The 19,076-nt window shown below is 39.3% G+C and overlaps 1 protein-coding gene across 1 annotated transcript; it reads right to left on the bottom strand.

The window, feature by feature from the left end:
• Positions 1-712: 712 nt before the first annotated feature.
• lcor (ligand dependent nuclear receptor corepressor) lies at positions 713-17,646 on the bottom strand. Its single transcript, XM_042485452.1, has 3 exons — positions 16,481-17,646; positions 9,707-9,797; positions 713-2,781 (listed from the first exon to the last, which is right to left on the bottom strand). The coding sequence occupies exons 1-3, from the start codon at positions 17,022-17,024 to the stop codon at positions 1,632-1,634; spliced, it is 1,785 nt and encodes a 594-aa protein (XP_042341386.1). The 5' UTR covers positions 17,025-17,646; the 3' UTR covers positions 713-1,631.
• Positions 17,647-19,076: the final 1,430 nt, after the last annotated feature.

Raw genomic sequence — 19,076 nt, 5'->3', positions numbered from 1 at the left:
CAGTTACCCTGAGTTAAAAATGAGGAAAAAAAGAAATCATCCAGAATCACGGATTGGCTTTTACATCATCAGTCATAATAATTTATAATATATTAAATCTGCTTTTCCCTCGCTTCTATCAACTACCCCTCCCCACTGCATATTGCCCACCCACCATCCCAAAATGAACACCCCTCTATAAATGCACATTGTTGTAGTAAAACTGCCGATAAAACTGTCTGAGGTTTGAGGGAGAAGAATTTCTTTTAAAACTCGTAAGCTAAGCCGCTTCTGCTTAGTTTGATTAGAAAAAGGAAACAAAAAAAAAAAGTCAGTAATGTGTTGTGTTGTTAGCTATCTTAAACTCATTAGCTTAGGCTAGCTAAAGCCTTGTATAGAAGCTAGGGAATCAACTGGATAGCAGCAGGGTTTCACGTTCTGATCCTAAAAGGCCTTCATCCAGTAAAGATTTCCATGAATGGGATGAGCTCACTTCGGTTAATGTTTGGAGGACAACCAGAAAGCGGCTTCAAAAGCTTTCCAGGATCAGCAGTGAGACACTGATGGAGGTCCATGAGGTAGCATTACGCCATAAAAACAGCTGATCCATAATCAGATTACCCCTCAACTTGTCTCTTGGCAAAAAAAAGAGGTTTTTAGAGCTTCCTGGCATCTGATTATGGGTCAGCGTATGCAGGCGATGTGCACCTCTGACCCGTTACTAGGTTGCGACTGGGCTTCAGAGACAGACCATAATAAGTGCATGATGCAAGGGCAACAATGCCGAGGTAACCTGGTCTGTAAGCGCCAGACCCAAAGTGTAGTGCAAAAGAAAGCAAAACAAATCAAATGAAAAAGATAAAGATAGAGGAAAAGAAGTCGATTATAGAAGTCAGTAGTGTCCACGAAACTCACAAACATGCATCCCTGAATGACTTTTGTGTGTCTTTTCTCATTCAAAAAGGACGGGTTAATGTTGCTTTTGTCCGCACAGAGATTAGCAGAATATCTTAAGGAGGAAAGAAAAGGTTTGCAGTTAAAGCGTCATGGCTACCTGGCAATAAGAGGATGGGTTTTGATTTAGAACCCTGGTGAGGGATATCAATGGTATGATTAAACCTTACAGTTGGCTTCAAATATAATAGAAAGTTCACTTACCAATTTTTCGGCTAGTACTCCATGAGAGAGGGGAGCAGTAAAGGGACTAATTTGTCAGTTTTTTTGTTAATTTTCAACCATCCCCTCATCCCCCCTCCCAAATTGGAATGGTCCAAAGCCCAAACTGCTTTTATAAGCAGCATTGGTTCAGTGTATCAAGTTCAGAAAAGAGGGAGGTTGGGTTTTTTGGGCTGGGGATTATCAGCATGCTTATGGAAATTTCATCAATTGTCATTTAACTAATGTCTTTAGCTGCATTTGTTAAGCCCCTGGATATAAAAGCTGAACAAATGCTTACACTGCGTCGCCAAAACAACGCTTGTTAGAAACCATCCGATTAGTTGTTTATCTCCAGTTTGTTTTAAGAATCCTCCTCATATTATCCCTGCGTTTGTGCTCACCCAGATACTGCAAAGTAAATTGGCACAAATAAAGCCCCGTCCGTTTTCAAATTACTTTTAGTCATTTGACTGAGGTTTACATGTGTAAGTCGTTTAGTCGATTGGTTTGAAATTGTCATCAATCTCTTCTTTTACAATGTCCTTGAGCTCAGCAGCTGCCAGCGGCGGGCCGTCGTCTCGTGGGGTTGCGGTGGGCGTGTTCTCCGACTCGGCAAGAGGAAAATCCTGACCTCCTGCTTCCATCTTCATCATCAGCTTGAGCTTCTTCTTTGGGGGGTTCTTCAGGGTTCCCATGCGCTCCTTGACCTTGTACTCCAGGGTGCTGTGTGGGATCCCGTACATGTTCTGGGCCTTGGAAACGCTCATCTTCCCGCTCATCACGACTGCTATGGCCTCTTCCAGAATCTCGCTGTTGTACTGGCGATAACGGCCCCTCTTCTTCCTCGGCTGCTTTGAGTTCGGGTCCCCTTCCACATCGGAGGTGGAGTACGCCGGCACAGAACTGGAGTGGTCCAAGTCGGCGCTCCAGTAGTCAGCCGCCCCATCTAGCAGGCTTCCAAGGCTTCCTCCCCGGCGGTTCTGCTTGGGCAGGATGGCTCTCAGCTTCCGGCTCAGGGTGTTCTCCCCATGGCCAACACCCCCAACCCCCATGGCACCGTAGCCGTACAGCTCGGAGGCATGGGAGTCCCAGGAGAGATCCATACCCCGAACTTGTGGGATCTTGAGGTCGACAGGAGGTGAATGGCCCTGGTCCCTCTTGCCTTCATTGTGGTGGTGTTGGGCCTTGGAGACCTGATTGTGGTGGTGATGGTGGAGGGAACTTTTGTAGGAGAAGGCTCCGTGGTGGTTGTGGTGATGATTCTCCAGGAATGTAGGCAGGTCTTTGAGGTCACAGAGGGCCCCGCTCAGAGCTCCGCTGGCCTGCTTTAGCTTCATCAGGCTTTCGAGGTGCGCCTTGCTCCCCCAGAAAGAGGAAGAGCCCTTCTGGCCGAGTAAGGAGAAGGACTGCGCATTATTGAGCAAGCCGGCTGACTCTAGATTAGCCAATGAAAGAGCAGCAGGCTGGCTCAGGAGGCGGTGCTTCTGGCTGAGGAGCTCTTCCTTGATGCGCAGCGAGCGGGCCATCGGGGGCTTGAAGGAGTTGGAGTTGACATAGTTCTCCCTCAGTCCGTCCTGCAAGCTTCTCTGCAGCAGGCCGTCCTCTTCCACATCTGGCAGGGTGCGTTCCACTTTGATAGAACGCCTGAATGGGGAAAATAAAAAAGGATAGTTTAGGAGCAGAGTCAGAGATCTTGTTTAATGATTTGAAGTCTGTAACCTGTCGCTAAGAATTTAGTTGTTAATCATTGGTTTTTCACCATTCTACATAGGAGAGAAAAAACAATCTAATTATTACGATCTGTCCAACCAAATCACAAAGTTTCACAAAAATACAAATAAAATACATTAAAAAAAAAAATTAACAGTAGTGTCTTTTGACAAAAACAACACTTTGAGATAAACCAGACCTCGCTGTCAACAGCTTTCTTTAACTATTTTTGTTCCTCAATAGAAATCTTTAAAAGTGAGGCCTGTTCTCTGTCCAGAGAAACTGGGCTAATTGTTTCTTGGAAGATATGCTGCTGTACTTGTAATTTTTCTTCTTAGTTTATGAGTAGTATAAATAAAATGATCTCCATTTCCCTAGATCAGAATGGTGGGAGAAACCTAAACAGTGGATTTCCTAAAACCTCTGCAAATATAACTGAAAACATTTGCATGATTACCACTCATACCCCTTTCCCACCAAAATCAGCGCGTGGTTGCGGCTCTTTCAAACACAGGTAAACCTCCTAAATATAGGCGATGGGCTGCATTCCCAGAGCAAGTGAACACAGCGCTGCAGTACAGTCTGCCTTTCTGTCAGCTTTTGTGTGTGTGTGCGTGTGTGCATGTTGTTTTGTGTGACTGTGCAATGTCACGGACAGGTAACAGGTAAACAGGAGACAGCAGTAGGAACAGAGGTGTTTCAAAACTTTTTAGTGGTTTCTTTTCTTAATATTTCTCTTAATTATTCAGTCTCATCTTCAAACTTGGTGCAAACTAATTTGAAATAATGTGTGAGCACTGATTGGAGTTTTTTTAGTGATGGCACGCCATTGCATCTGCTGGATAAGGAACTGAAATTAGTACGTTATCCTGGGTGTTCAACGTCCATGCCAGCTGGAGACAGTGGCGATAAAAACCGTGTCTACTGCAGTCATTTCACCTTGGTGTTTATGCCAATCGTACGCATTGTCATTGCATTAAAAAGCCAGATGTTAGCGGGTTTTTTTTTTTGGTGCATTGGGAATGAGGCTTCAGGGCAAACGGGCAAAATACAGTACTTTAAAACACTCTTGAATTGACTTTTGCTGAAGCATAATTCATTAGCTTGATTAAAAAAGACATTTGGCCTGTTTTTCTGAATTAACAAGATTACTATGTTCTTAATTCTTGACCAGTAAATTTTTTTTCTGAATTAATAAGATATTTTAGGGTCAACTTTAATTTGATTTCTTCTTAAACCGCATTTAAGAAAATTGACAAAATAAATCTACCGTCTTCCCTCTTTAGTTTATTTGCACATACAAAAGTTTAAGCACTGTGCAGGAGAGGTTAGAAGCCAAAAATGGCTCATGGAGAAACCTCCTTGATTTAATCACTATAATAATTCATAAAAAGGAAAACACAAAAACAAAGACTACATAATTGATCAAACTTAGCAGTAATACAAAGTTGATAAAAATGTACAAGTGACCAAAAATGAAGTGCATTACAAATGGTATGAGTCTTTTCAAATAAGAGTCCTTTTCAGATGTTTTTAAATAACGATAATGCAGATATCGACTATAGTGATGGAAATAGGTTGTTCCAGAGATGGTCCTCTGTATTTCTATGAATATTGATGAAGTGAAATCTGACAATACGGAAGATAAAAGTCTTTAGAGTGTCTTGTGGGATATGGGGGAACGTAATAATCTCATTAATTCAGAAAAACAGCCGTTTTTTCATAAGTGAATGCATTAAGCTTCTGTTAACTTTACCCCATTATCCAGTGAATAGATAGCTATAAATGTCTGCACAGACCTGATTGGTCTGGTCCTACAAATATCTAAAATGACTAGCACATCAGTCTCTTTTTATGCATGCTGAACATTAGGAAGCTTCAATTTGATAAAACCGTTGCAAACAAGTTGTTTTTCTCTGCCCTTCATTATTAAACATCAATTAGTTTTTTTTTTAGGTTTTTTTCGCTGTGACTCTGTAATTGCATTCAAACTAAGGTAGCACAAGGATGTTAGAGTCATTGCTTTATCTCTGAGCTCACAATTTAATGTCAACAAAACACCAAATACAGATATTAGCACAACTCTTGTTTGGAAAGTTTTCCTCTGAATTGGCATCCTGTTTTCAGTTTATGACCAACTTTGCTTGACAAGGCACTGTGTGTTTTTTACTGCCATGTGACGAGTATGTCAGTGTAGCATTGTGACAATTCAAAGATGTTGGAAAAAGGTTAGCAGACAGATGTAAAGCAAAGACATTTACAAAATGCAACAGCAGTGTCTGCTTAACTAATCAATAATGGAACTAGTAGAGAGATATGGCAGAGGCTGGGAAAAAAGGACACAAAACAAGAAGAAATCATCACACTTTCATCCGCCTTCAACCAAGACGCCAGAATAACTGCACAGATATGTTACATTATTATGGAGCAGATACACTGGAACTTTGTTTCAGCAATGCTGTGGTTAACATCTGGTTACACATAGGCACAAAAATACTGGGTTATGATTGAGAAAAGATTGCTTTGGGTTAAAATATCCAATTTTGTGGGCACAATCCCAGCAAGAATAACAGCATGTCTTGGTAAAAACAACCGTATTCAGTACAATTTTTACCAACAGGACTATAGCAGTGGCTCGTAAAAAAAAACAAAACGTATGAAACATGCAAATGTAATATATTCGTTGTTTGCAGAAACATGGTTTGCAAGCAGGCTGCTCACTTAAACCTCTTGTTGAGCCATAAAAGTCATGGAAACAAAAAATTTAGACAAATTTTTCAGATGCACATTGTTACCTTGTTCTTTCAGCCATGCAACCATCATGGACCTATCAATCTACTGAGACTAACAGCGCTAATGATGAAATTTAAGACATTCTTCATGAAGTTTTATAGGGAAGCCATTGTAGATACAGATTTTAATAATACCTAGATACAAAACCAGAAAATAGCACCTTTTCTTTGTTTTTTGTTTTTTTTTTTTGTTTGCCTGCTTTTGGGCATACAGCAAAAAGGTTTCTAGCTTCTAGGTTTACATCTGCAATATGTATCCAACTGAAAATGTGCAGTAATGTTTTTGCCCACTGGTTGCCTCTTGGCACATAACTTTGGTGATTATAGTTGATTGCTGACACTAACTAACAGTAATGTGTGGTATGAGATAGCTGAGCTCTGCATGTAGTTTGTATCTAAAGCACACATAAACAACTTAAATTTTTATTTATTTTTAGACTTTTAATATAACAATCCAAAAATAAAACAATCCAAGTAAGCATCACTAGTTGATTTAACCTGTCCTGTGTCTCATATGTCTTATTATTAATGATTGCTTACATTTTAAACCGACTTTCTTGATTTTCCCATTGCTGCATGAATGAAGTTGAAATCAGAACAAACCTTTATGCCTTCTTGCCAGTAAGCACTGGTCTGCATGCATCTCACATTTTAATGTTTCAAATTCCTCTACATACATGCAAAGTAGCTCCACTTGAACCGCCGCAGCCAATGTTCGTACTGCCAAGTTACTATAGCAACAGTGAAAAGGCACTTAAAAAAATGCTCCCATAGGCTCATAATAACAGGAAATAGCTTGTCAAGTCATCGGATGGCACGGGGGAGAAGAAAGTTGAGGGAAACACTGCATCTCTGCATTGGAGACGAAGTCTGGTGGGCTACAGTGAGAGGGACTGTGCGATGTGGGGAGTCCTCAGCAGGAGCTTTAAGACAGATTACCACAGTGGGCGGTCTCGGGCTCGTTGAAGACAATGCAGGGTTAACGAGAGGCTTTAGAGTCTGCACTCTAATAGAGCGTTCTGTTACAGTAAAGCATGCAGTCATCAGGGAGGCTGCGCCAGACAGAGATGGCTGATCTGAGGATTCAGTGTGAGCATGCATTTGTGAAACTAAAAGGAGCAGAGAAACGCACATAACAGAAGGGGATCCCCAATGAGACAGACTGAAAGACTGTTTGAGTGTATGCTCTGTGTTTCCTAAACAGTGTGTGCACTCCGAAGCTAAGGAAGGCAGTTTCATCCTACAGCCAGTATTTAAATTTAAAACATTAATTTAATTTTAAAAAACAATTGAAACAATTGGAGTTTTTTTTTCTGAGATTTTTGCACTAATATCATCAATAAAAAGAAAAGAAAAATTAAAAACCTTTGCCACCAACCTGTACAGTACGCACTAACATGGTGTGTGCTTTTGGGATTATGCGACGATCAAAGATGAATTGGTTTTAGTGGGGGTGGAAGTACAGGCCTCACCTCCCCCTGTAGTTAATATTACATGGCCTGATCATTAGAGACTCCCGGTAAGGCTCAGGGCCTTGGGGCCTTTGGGGCCTTGGGACCCTCAGGCGGGAGGCAGAGTCCTGTCCTTCGGGGCTCAAGGTGCTGTTTCTAATTTTGCTTTTAGTCCTATTGTGGAAATACTTCACAACCGCTGGCCCCTCGCTAATGGAGTGTGTCAGCAGGCATTGTCTTTTTCTGTTAGAGTAAAAAAAAGAAACTGGTGTGTCTGTAGAAAAAGCATTGCTGAGCAAATTAAAAGAACTTATTTTTTAATCTGAGAAATCACCGTCTGTTCACCACCTGTCTACACATTGACTGCATTAAAAGGAGACTCCATTCTCCTGGGAACTGTCAATTCTCGGTAACACTGAATCATTTATTATGACCTTACCCTGCGAGACTTGGTGAAAACAAGTACGCCAACCAGTAAAATATCACAATTTTTCAAAAAGAATATCCCACTCTGCTCGCAGTCTTATGAAACCATCTTAACTGAAACAGGCTATTCAACATCTTAACTGTTCAAAATCACCCTTCACTGCAAGTTTTTCATCAGGTCTACTAAAACTAGCGTCTTAATTTCATACTTTTGCCATCATTTCTACGAGTTCAAACACTGGAGTCACTAACCTATTCGCTGAGATCTTGGAAAACAGGCAGATTCCAACAAAGTCTAAGGTAGCACAAAACAGTTCAAACAGTTCTTTAACAAGCAGTTTAGCCAGAGTATCTTGACCACTTCTTGGACTTAAAACTAAAATTGACCACATGTTGTATCATTAATAATTCCTCACTGCTCAGGACAATTATTCACTTACAAGTGCAGCAAGTCAAACCAGGAAGTCGGTCTGTAAACTGTAAACTTTACAACAGGTCAACAATAAAAATTAGACCAGGATATCCCTTTAAGCCCCTGACTAAATGCCAGGTCCAAAACTGAAAATTAGTGCCTGAACAGTTCATTTTATTGTTGGTTTCATTCCAAAAGTAGTAGTAGTATTTTTTTTCTATCTAAGCAACACTAGTTTTAACCAAGAAGAACCACTCATGTGGTGGCTGCTTCGGATTCTCGTTAACTGTAACGTCAGTTTAACACTTTTCAAATCTTAGTTCAGAGAGCAGTTGGAGGTGTATTCGCCCACATGGTGGCCGCAGGTTCTCTATGCCCGCATCCTACACCACTGTAGCTTTGCTGCAATCTGGCGTCAGGGGCTGCTCTGAGTATCGAACCTCTACTAATCCATCATTGACCTAGAGATCAAAAGTATTCCTGGAAATGGCAGCCGCGATTAGCGTTGATTGTTGATTCCCTCTTGATGCGAGAGGCAAGTATGATGGCTACTGATTCAAACATGACTTCAAGGCAAAGTACACATTCATCAATAAATGATCTGGCTGCAGCGCTGAGGATTGTCAATAAATTCACAGACATGGAGACGGAAAGAGAAAAGCAGTCAAAGCTTTCGTCATGTGTTTGACACACATTGCTATTGAACTCTCACTTCGGGCGAGGGGATTGGACCAGGGAGGGGCCTGAATTATAAATACTTTTACATAAGTATGTACAGCGTGGCATGAAATTCATGATAGTCGAGCTATTGATCAAATGAGCGAAACCAACAAGTAGGAGATGAAAGGTGGGAAGCGTTGGCAGGACTTGCTCGAGGACGACCACGATTGTAATCGAAATATGTGCCCCCAAAATGTAGAGAGACCGAGCGAGGGCACAGCCCTTTAAGGCCTACAGAGCTTCACTTTGTACAAAGTCGATTGTCTTTTGTCAACACTCCAACTACTAACAGGCATCTAGCTGTTAAAGTACACCGCTTGGGCAGCCTTTAGGGTTATGAAGCGCACCTTTTCACCTCATCATATTATCCTTTTGGAAATTTGTGTGAAATTTTGTCAGAATTAATGTATGAATTCTTGAGTTATGGCCACAAATGTGTTTTGTGAGGTCACAGTGACCTTTGATTAACAATTTCTTGAATCCAAGTGGATGTTTGTGCAGAATTTGAGGAAATTCTCTTAAGTCCTTCTTGAGATATTGTTCAAAAGAAAAAGAGAGACGAGGTCACAGTGACCTTTGACTTATGAATACCAAAATTTATCAGATCAGCATTAAGTCCAAGTTTATGTTTATGTCAAATTTGAGGAAATTCTCTCATGTCCTTGAGATATTGCGTGCACTAAATGGCATCGCCATCAACCTAAAAAGTACATTCATCAGACAACTTGGACAGTGTTAAATAACTCCTGCTGATAAAAAATTAAATTAAATTAAATTAAATGCCTGTGATGGTTGTCATCCGCATGTGAAATCAATCTTTCTCAAACTGTAAGCTTGACAGCGGTTTGGAGCTGATCTGAATCTAAAACAGATTATAACATCGTCCCTTCAGGCCAAATTTCCACACAGCGTTAAGTGTTGACTGACAAGTGCTCTCCAGGAAGTGCAGTGCAGAAACACAACAGCAGTGACTGTTTTAACCTCTCCGTTGTTGTGGAAGGCGCATGACTGCACCGCTCCGCTAACAGAGGCCAGTTTGACTAATCCTGTTGTCTTACCCTTTGACCACGGGCTCAGGGGAGAAGCCAGGGAAGGTTTTGAGGTCACCTGCGCTGTGGTTCTTCTTGGTGGAGAGGTCCAGGACGCCGTCTGAGAATGAACACACGGGAAAAAAATGAACACAACTGAGGTCAAATCCTATTCTAAGCATTACTGCTTATTTACTTATTTTTAAGCAGTATGCACACTACAAATCTAAATGTTTTGGTACAACCTAGAGGACGTTATAAAGTTTATTAAATATTATCAAACTTCAACAACCATTCCTGCTGCTGACCAGTGCAAAATAACACAAAAGCACGCTTGTAAAAACAATTAAAAACCATTTCAAATACATCAAATACTGTACAACCAAAATGTGAAGACAAAAAAGTGGTCATTTTGAAGCCATTCAGTGAATTTAACTTCCATTCAATATTTTGTGCATTTTCGATTTTCATATAAAATTAAAAGCTTATTCCCTTTAAGTAATCTAAAGCGAATCTCCAAATTTACTTTGACAAAATAGTCACCACATGAACGCAACTATTCCTTCTTTTTTTTAAAAAAAAAAAAAGCTCACTTTTTAAAACATATTTCATAAACACGACTGTAAATTAGGAGGATCATTTGGGATTTGTCTCATTTGTTGATTTAGCCTCCACATGTTTCTGTAAAATTTAGAAAAGTCATAAAATGATTAATTACTATCCAACTTTAAAAAACATTCTTGCTGCTGTCCAGTGCAAAACAGCGGCATACCAGTTTAAATACATCTGATAGTGTACAAAAAATCTTTAAAGACAAGAAAACCTGGTATTTGTAAAACCAATTTATAGTCAGTATTTCTGTTCAGTGTTGTTTTTTGTGCATTTTCAATTTTCATAAAAACTGAAAGGTTATTCCAATAAAGTAACCTAAAAGAAATCTTTAATTTAACTTTGACAATATACTTCACAGACAAGCACAGTTCTCTTTCTTTTTTTAAAATTGGCTTCGCTTTTAAAAATAAATTCCATATAAACGACTTTATAAATTGGCCCTTTATTCATCTTTTTGTCAGTGATGAAGTGGAGTTAAAGCTTGTAGCTCAATGCACAGTTTCGTAAAATGTCTTTAGACAATTTAATCTTCGACCTTAGGCATATAAAGAGTTTTCTTAAATTATTTTGAAGCAGTAATGACTTAAATCCATGTTTAGTTTAAGCCGCCTACAGTATTTTTTTTCCTTTGATAACATTTTCAGAAGTCAAAAGTTGGAGCTAAAACATTGTGACAATATTTTTCAGATCCAATTTAATTTCTCTAAAAGCTCTTTTAGCATATGACAATAGCGAGTTTTATCCTCTGATTTTCACCACACGTTTAATGCCCTCTTGTGCAACTATGATTATGGTTTGGATCGCAATCAAGATTTGATTAACCTGAGGACTTCCATATATTGGCAACTATTTGACGTGTTTATATTGAGTATTAACTAAGAGAGTACCTGTTTTTCAAAATAAGAACCAGTGAAAAAAGGAATCAGAAGAAGCATATTTCAGATAATCGTGTGTATATGTGACTTATATGTGATGCAGCCTGTCGATCTGTTTGTACTGTTTATTAATGAAATCAATCAGCATGTAATACAGCCGCGTCTGCAACTGCTTGTTTATGTATGTGTGCATGTGAAAATTACTGAATTAGTCAATGAATACTATTTTTTCTTATTTCTGTGATTAGATGATGACAAAAAAGCTTGAGATATTAGTGGTGTATATTCTGTGTACTTCAGAGCAGGTGGACTCTCTGTGACACTTTAGCGACAAAGTCTGGGAAATATGGCTGCATGCTGCGTGTGAAATCGCAGTTTGTTTGTGAATATGTTTGTCAGGCAAATCAGGTCGCACAGACGCAGAAAAGATAAATCATTATGTGTGGAAATAAGTTTAAACTGATCTGCTGTTTTTAGAAAAATCTGGGTAATATTCAGGAAAAAATTGTGAGAGAAAAATTGGTCTTTTTAGTATGAGACTGATAGTTCCTTATTTCCATCTCACTTTATTTGTTTTTCCAGACCTGTTTTTTCATGACGAAAAGGCTCTATTAAAAGATTACTGGTTTCTTAAGACATGCAGTAACCCAAGACAAAATATGGACAAGATATTATTTTAATTTGATGTTTTTGTTGAAAAAACAAACCAAAAAAACCCCTAAACATTATTGCTTTTTTTTTTAAAGGATGACATTTAAAAAAAACAATCTGGTAAACACACAGAAATGCAAACATACACTGATAAATTCCTCTCTTTCATCTGTGTTTTGCTGGTGTAATCCCTAAAGTGCGGCTGACCTCCTGACCCCTCTAACCCACAAAACGCTATATGGGCACAGGACTCGTTACTGCAGCGCTAATCTTCAGAGGCTTTTTCCTTGTTTAATCGGACCAAAATAGAAAACAAAGGTGATATAAAATGAAAAACAGAGTCGCTGAACAGCCCAGAGGTCACAAAAATACATTAATCTGGTCATGTTAATGGTAGTGCATGTACTACGTATACATTATACACGTGAAGAGTTAATAGTGCCCAGGATCACGTGTGAATCTCAGCTCCAAACTGAATAGAAAAAAAATGCAAATATTCACTGGAGTCATTAGATAGTTGGTACCTAAAGAAAAAAAAAGATTTTAAAAAAAGAAAAGTTGTGCACACAATGCTAGGGCTGAGTATCATCTAAAAAAATATGGAAGAACTCAGTTGCTTAAAATGTTAAAATTATATTCATGGCGGTCTGTCACGATGAAGACATCCGGCACCATATATTGATTTTATATTTTCGGAGCTGGACCGTCATAAGGTGCACTTTTGGAATGCATCTACACTAAATTCTCAGAGTGAAGTGTACTCTGGGCACAGATGGAGCAGTAGAACCTCAGTAGAGAGTCGTAAACTAAACTCAGTCCAAAAGTTTGCACTCACTGGCAGCAGCTTCTCATTCATTGATCTAATCAGCTCTGTTAATTTGCATTTTTAAAAAAATCTGTGTTCATATAATAACATTGTTTGAACAAGTCCTCTTGAACACAGATCCACAAAAACAACCAAAAAAGCTATAGTCCATCTGTGCATTGCCACAGACACTGTGGGACCCGGTTTCAAAGGTTTGTTTTTTTTCAGGGCCGCAAAATGCCGTTGTTGTGTACATAAGGTTCGATGTTTCAAAGATTCACAAACCCTCTAAATTCAGAGAGGGGGCACAGAATGATAAAAAAAGTGTGTGTGTTTGTGTCTGAGAGCGAGAGACTAAAAAAGTGTCAGTAAACCCAAGTGTCACTTTAGAGAAGACTTAAGCCTTTACTCTTTGACAAAGTTCATAGTCAGGGCTGGCTCAGGCTTGCCTTGAACCAGCCCTTAGTCATGCTGTTTTAGGAATAATCTGCTTTGGGGACTTCCTATGACACACCGAGCTCCTTCTCTCTCTCTCTCTTTCGTGTCCTGTTACTGCACATCACTAACTGGGCTTGTCCTGTCTTTATGCTCCCTTGTCTCGCAGGTTTCCTCAGATTGCAGTTGCGGTTGGATGATCGGTCGTGGTTGTGGTGCTGCTGTGGTCCTGTCCGCCCCCCAAAACTACTGGTACTAAACTTTTTTCTGTTACTATACAAACATGATTTTAACAAACACCCCTGCTGAAAAAAAGCAGCTTGACCAGGTTATGATGGTTGACCAGTTTGTTTGAGCAGCTAAAGGTATGTTTTTGCATCATTTTCATGGTTTAGCTGGTCATACAAGCTTGTGATGGTCACTGCATTGAAGTTTCTGTAAAACTGAAACCAAATCAATGGAGAAGTAACAGTGTCATGAGGGGGAAGTATGAAAAACAAAGGGCATGAATGAGTTAAGTCTAAAGTCATGGAATATGCATGAAAATAAATGTGCGCAGCTTGACAGGCTGGTCACAAAAGCGTGTCCAACTGGTGGCTCAACCAGCTAAACCATTAAAAACCAGCAAGAACTGGGTCAGGACCATCTTTGTGCAGCAAACAGCATAAACTGGTTTTTAGCTGGTTTTTTTTCAGCAGGGATATAATAATATATATGTATAACATACTGTATAATATCAAACTACTTTTATTAATATTCCCATTTGTGTTATTATTTTTATGATTCTCTCATTCTGGTTTTCTCGTTATATTTATCATTTTTACTGTAATTTCATTATGTTAATCTGTTCCGTAAACACGATATCTCTTGCACGTCTGTCGGTCCTGGAAGAGGGATCCCTTTTCAGTTGCTCTTTCGCAGGTATCTACTATTTCTCTCCCCATTTCAGGTTTTTTGGGGGGGGATTTTCCTGATCCGCTATGAGGTGAACGAAGACAGAGGGATGTCGAACGCTGTGAAGCTCTATGAGGTAAATTGAGATTTGCTGTATTGGCTTTAATAATGTTAAAAAAATAATAATAAAAATGTTTCATTTCAAACATTATGATTCAAGTATATCATTACCAGTACCCTTTAAATGATACTGATACCAACAGAGTACATTTGGTACCTTTTTTCCTCTTTTTGTTTCACTTCAGTTGATACCCATCGTGTGATAATATGCATTCAGTTGCGTAAAATGACACCAGACGCGGGGTCAGTGAATTGTCCAGCGTTTCCCAACATTATCAACATTATCAGAACTCTTGTCTGACTGTGGGAATTTAGTGAGCATATTGACCTATTGTCCACAAGTTTTCAGCCCTACCCTTCTTAAATGTTTGAAAGGTATTAAAAAAAAAAAAAAAGAATCACCTATTACCAGCTTTTCTCCGTGTCTAGCGGCTGTTTGATGCTGGGCAGGTAGTGTGCAGAGCTGCAACACCAAAAGAGGCTTAAACTCTGAGCAGAGCTGCAAAGCTCCGTGGGTTCATCACGGCACCCTGTCACTTCAGACGTCGTCATTTGATTCATTGCTGATGTAAAAATAATGATTGGTGCAGGATTTCATTTCTTCCTAAAACTACATCTACTGTGTAATTTAAACGAGTGCGTGTATATGATCCAGCTTTAGGGATAATCTGAGTCAGAATTCCTATAAACGCTGCTCTGTGTGTGTGTGTGTGTGTGTGTGTGTGTGTGTGTGTGACAGAGAGACGATGTGTGAGCATGAGGTGGATGTAAATGCCTAACTCCTTTTTTTGTGAAAATTAAGGAGGCTTACTGTAAGCAGATTCCAAAAAGCTGGTATTAAAGTGGGTGACCGGTCACACTGTAGCTGAGGGTTGACACGGCGAGCTGTCGCTTCAGCCCTGCAGCCTGTTCGGTGATCGAATGGCCAACCCCCTGCTGGTTTGGGTTGATTAAACGTAGATGGAGCCCCGAGTTACATTTCAGAGCTCAGTATAGCGCTGATAAGGCTCAGTCTGAAGATGATGGCTTTTCAGTGATCTGTTCATGAGCCGAATGTAAAAATGAATCTGAGTGCGGTCATCTGTCCGTTCACAATGTCAATGCAAAGGAACATTTTGTAAAAAGTACATTTTATTATCTGATATGTAAGTAACTGCAAATGTGAAAGAAAGTGAATCAAGAACTTAAAAGTGCAGGATAATTCATCTCAGTCAGCCTCCATCAACTAAAAAAAACAAAAATCTATTTTACAATTCACAGTCTGGACCTGAACCAGGCACTCAAACACACATGCACACACAACAAAAAACTGGAACAAATGCTTACTTTCCCCAAACTTAAAAACAAATAAGTGTTAAGGGGTTTCATCACATAAAATAATAAAAACATAAACTGAATGTCAAACCCTTTTACTGAGTCCTCTTTAATAGCTTGTATTTTGATAACTGGAATTTTCTTCCCTTTGTTATTTGCATTTATGCTTAAAGTTTCCGCAGATCCTTCAAACGTCTTAAAAGGCATTGAATTCAGTTCAAAAGTCTAAAAAATACTAAGAAATGGGAACTAGGGTTTTTGTGAATCTTTTTTCTGATGTTACATTGTAAAATCTAAAAATAAAGGATGACTTTAAAAAAGAAATAATAATTTACCAAATGCCTCTTGCATTAACAGCACCAAAAAAACATGTTTTATGTTAACAATAATATTTGGGCAAAACCCTCTCTCACCTGAAGTAATTAATGTAGGTTCATGTTTTTTTCTTCAGTTTGGGCTTTCATGAAATTGTTCTTAAATTTCATACTGAGTGGCATTTATAAACCCTTTTAATTCTCAGTTCTCTTAAACTGAAGTAACTCTGTTATTGGATGGTTTTAAAATAATAAATATAAAACAGGCATGTGAAAAATATATAAAAACAAACAGAAGCCAAAATCCATTTCAGATACAACCAGGCTACTACAACATCTATTAGTCAGTGAAATTTACAATTGATTATTTGAAGAAAAAAAAAAAAAAAGAAAAACCCAATCAAACATCAAGCATATATACGTATATATATATATATAACGACTGATTAATCAATCATTGCTTATAACTGTTATCATCCCTAATTGATACTTAAACAGCAACCCATGTAATGCTGTAACTTCTTCTGCATGCTCCTGATTATTGTGTGTGTGTGTGTGTGTGTGTGTGTGTGTGTGTGTGTGTGTGTGTGTGTGTGTCACATAGCGGGCAGGCTGGTGCTATGAGGATATTGGTTATTGATTACTTCAGCATTAAGGTTAACTAAAGCTGAGTTAGACGTGTTGCGTTAGATATTTCAGGTTGAAGCCTCCAAAGAATGTATGAATGTCAAGACAATGTCCTCATAAGTGACTAAAACATGTCTGTGTCTGTTGTGTCTCTCACCCTGCTGGCTCGGCTCCGGATCGACCTCGTTCTTTTTGACGGAGAGGTCCAGCGGGCCGTCCTGGTCGGCCATGAGAAGCTTGCTGAGGACGGGATTCTGTGCAGAGGCAGCAGCCGTACCTCCTCCTCCACCGTTACTGGCTCCCGTACCGTTGCTGCTCTGGGTGCAGGCGGGTGCTGAGGCGGCAGCAGCGGCGGAGGTGGGGCTGAGGCCAGGCCCCGGGGTCGGGGATGGAGAGGAGGAGGCAGACGATTGAGGGGAGCTCGGCGCGGGCAGGGGCCCAGGCGGGGAGCATGGGGCGGGGGCCAGAGACGCCGCTCTCGGCAGGCTTTGGTCCTTCATGGTGCCGTTGGGCAGGGGCGAGTCGTCCTGAGTAGTTTTTGAGGTATATTCGGCAGCGAACTGGCGGATCATTCGCTGCATGATCTCACGAGCCACTAGAGGAATGTGAGGTTCTGAGAAACTTGGGAGGTCTGGAGAGAAACAAAACAGAAGGACAAACATGTCAGCATCCCGTCCTCCAGGAATTTCCGTCACTGCCATGTTCACCAGCTTATTTATCCCATTTCATGCTGAAAATGTAATCCTGATGCTCTGCAGAAATGATCCAAAAATCACCCAGGAGGGGCCCTTAATCCTGCTCACCACGACGATAGCACCGTGATATTGGTGAGTACAGCTGATTATTGCCTACCATCCTTCAGTCTGGACTCTCATACCCTCTCCCTAAATTTTCCCAATTCTCTCATGTTTCACTCTTATACTGAGTCAGAAATTGTATAACAGAACAATTTATGCATGATAATGTTAAGCTATGATGTCCTCTGTAATCACTGTGTTCACTTTAATATGTCGACTCAAACAGACATCTTAAATTTCATAACAATACATGATATGCATACAGTAGCGCTTAAAAAAGTTAATCACCAACTATTTTGGTAATTTTATAATTATTATTATTATCGATAAAAGACACAGACCACATAGTGAATGTTTGCAGTTTCTCACACTTTAATGTTTGCTGCTTCCGTTCAGTTTTATGTCGGCAGACATTTCTGAACATTTTAAAGATTAAGCCAGTGATACTCCATTTACAGCCAGTTTACAATAATAAAACTCAATTTATAATGAAAACTCGCGATCGACAGATTATCAGCCTGGCTGATTATTGGGGCCGATATCCGGTATTTTGCCAATTATCTGTATCAGTATTTATTTTAATCATCGCTGATAAAATTAATTAATGAATAAGTGTTCGTATTACACTGAACCAACACCAGGGAAGGCAGTCTGCAATTCATGCAGAGAAAGTGTCTGTATGGAAGGAACTTTTACTTCCTCAGGGATCTATTTTTCTTTTCATTTACATTTTCGCTGGACTTGCTGTTTATGATGTTAAATGTTTCAGTTTTGAATAAACATTTTCTAAAGGCATTTAAACAAAGATTTGTGTTGGAGTTTGTCGTATTTCAAATTCAAAATTTCAACAGAAATATTTTTGTTTTCATTGTAAATGCATATTGGTTCCAAATATCTGTTATCAGTCTTGTTAAGTACTAATAATCTGTCGGTCGACCCCTAAAAAAAGAGTCATCCACAACAGGCACTGTTTTTGTACTTTTAGAATATATAAGGTGCCAAACAGCATAAACATAGAGCTTGTTTATCAAAAAAATGCCAGTAGAGGTTCTCCACACCCCCCAACAGAGGTCCTTGCTAAGCCCCTAATGTCCTCAAATCCTAGAAATTTCCATAAAATCATAAAAGTGTCCTTGACCAAGAAATAGCCTCAAAATCCTGGCAATGTCAGAAAACCCTGGAAACATCCTAAAATCTCAGACATTTCCTCAAATCCTAAAAACATCCTAAAATCCCTGAAGAAACTCGTAAAAATGCGTTAGCATTCTAGGAATGGCCCAAAATTCCAAAAGCATCCTAAAATCTGAGAAACTTCCTAAAATCCAAAAGTGGCCCCCAATCAAAGCCAGTTGAGCATCCCTTGATTAATCAATTGACAAAAACTTGAAGCTACAGATTAAAAGCTACTGCACTAAATTCTGCACTACAGTCTTTGTATTGAGAAAACTCTGATCAACGTTGGACAAGCTGTAGAAGACAAAAAAGTAATCTGGAAGATGTTTGCTTCTAAATCAGATAGCTTTGTTTCAAATCACAGCATCCTGTAAAGTATTGTATTGATAATATATCTTATGATATCTTGTCTCATTCTATGTATTATCGTATTTTATCATTATATAGTATTATATAGTATTTCGTCAAATAGAATCAGTTTACATTTTTTATGTTGTCATTAATCAGAGCATTTTGCCTGTTTCATTTTGAAAATACAAGCTCCCACGACAGTGAGCGATATGAATAAAAGAGGTTTTTCAAATTGCAACAAGTGCCAGGAGACCAAAAGAGAAAATACGAGAAATGTGAGAAAATACAGATGTCTAAACCAAGCTTCCTATTATCCCCTGCTGCGATAACACAAACCCACATCAAACGTTATTCATTCATCTCATTGGTTAATGCAGATTTAGAAAAACAGCTACAATGACAACACTCATTTGTTATTAATGCATTAATCTG

The sequence above is a fragment of the Plectropomus leopardus genome, chromosome 4, assembly GCF_008729295.1.
Source record: "Plectropomus leopardus isolate mb chromosome 4, YSFRI_Pleo_2.0, whole genome shotgun sequence".
NCBI classification, from domain to species: Eukaryota; Metazoa; Chordata; class Actinopteri; order Perciformes; family Serranidae; genus Plectropomus; species Plectropomus leopardus.
This window is presented reverse-complemented; position numbering and strand designations above follow the sequence as displayed.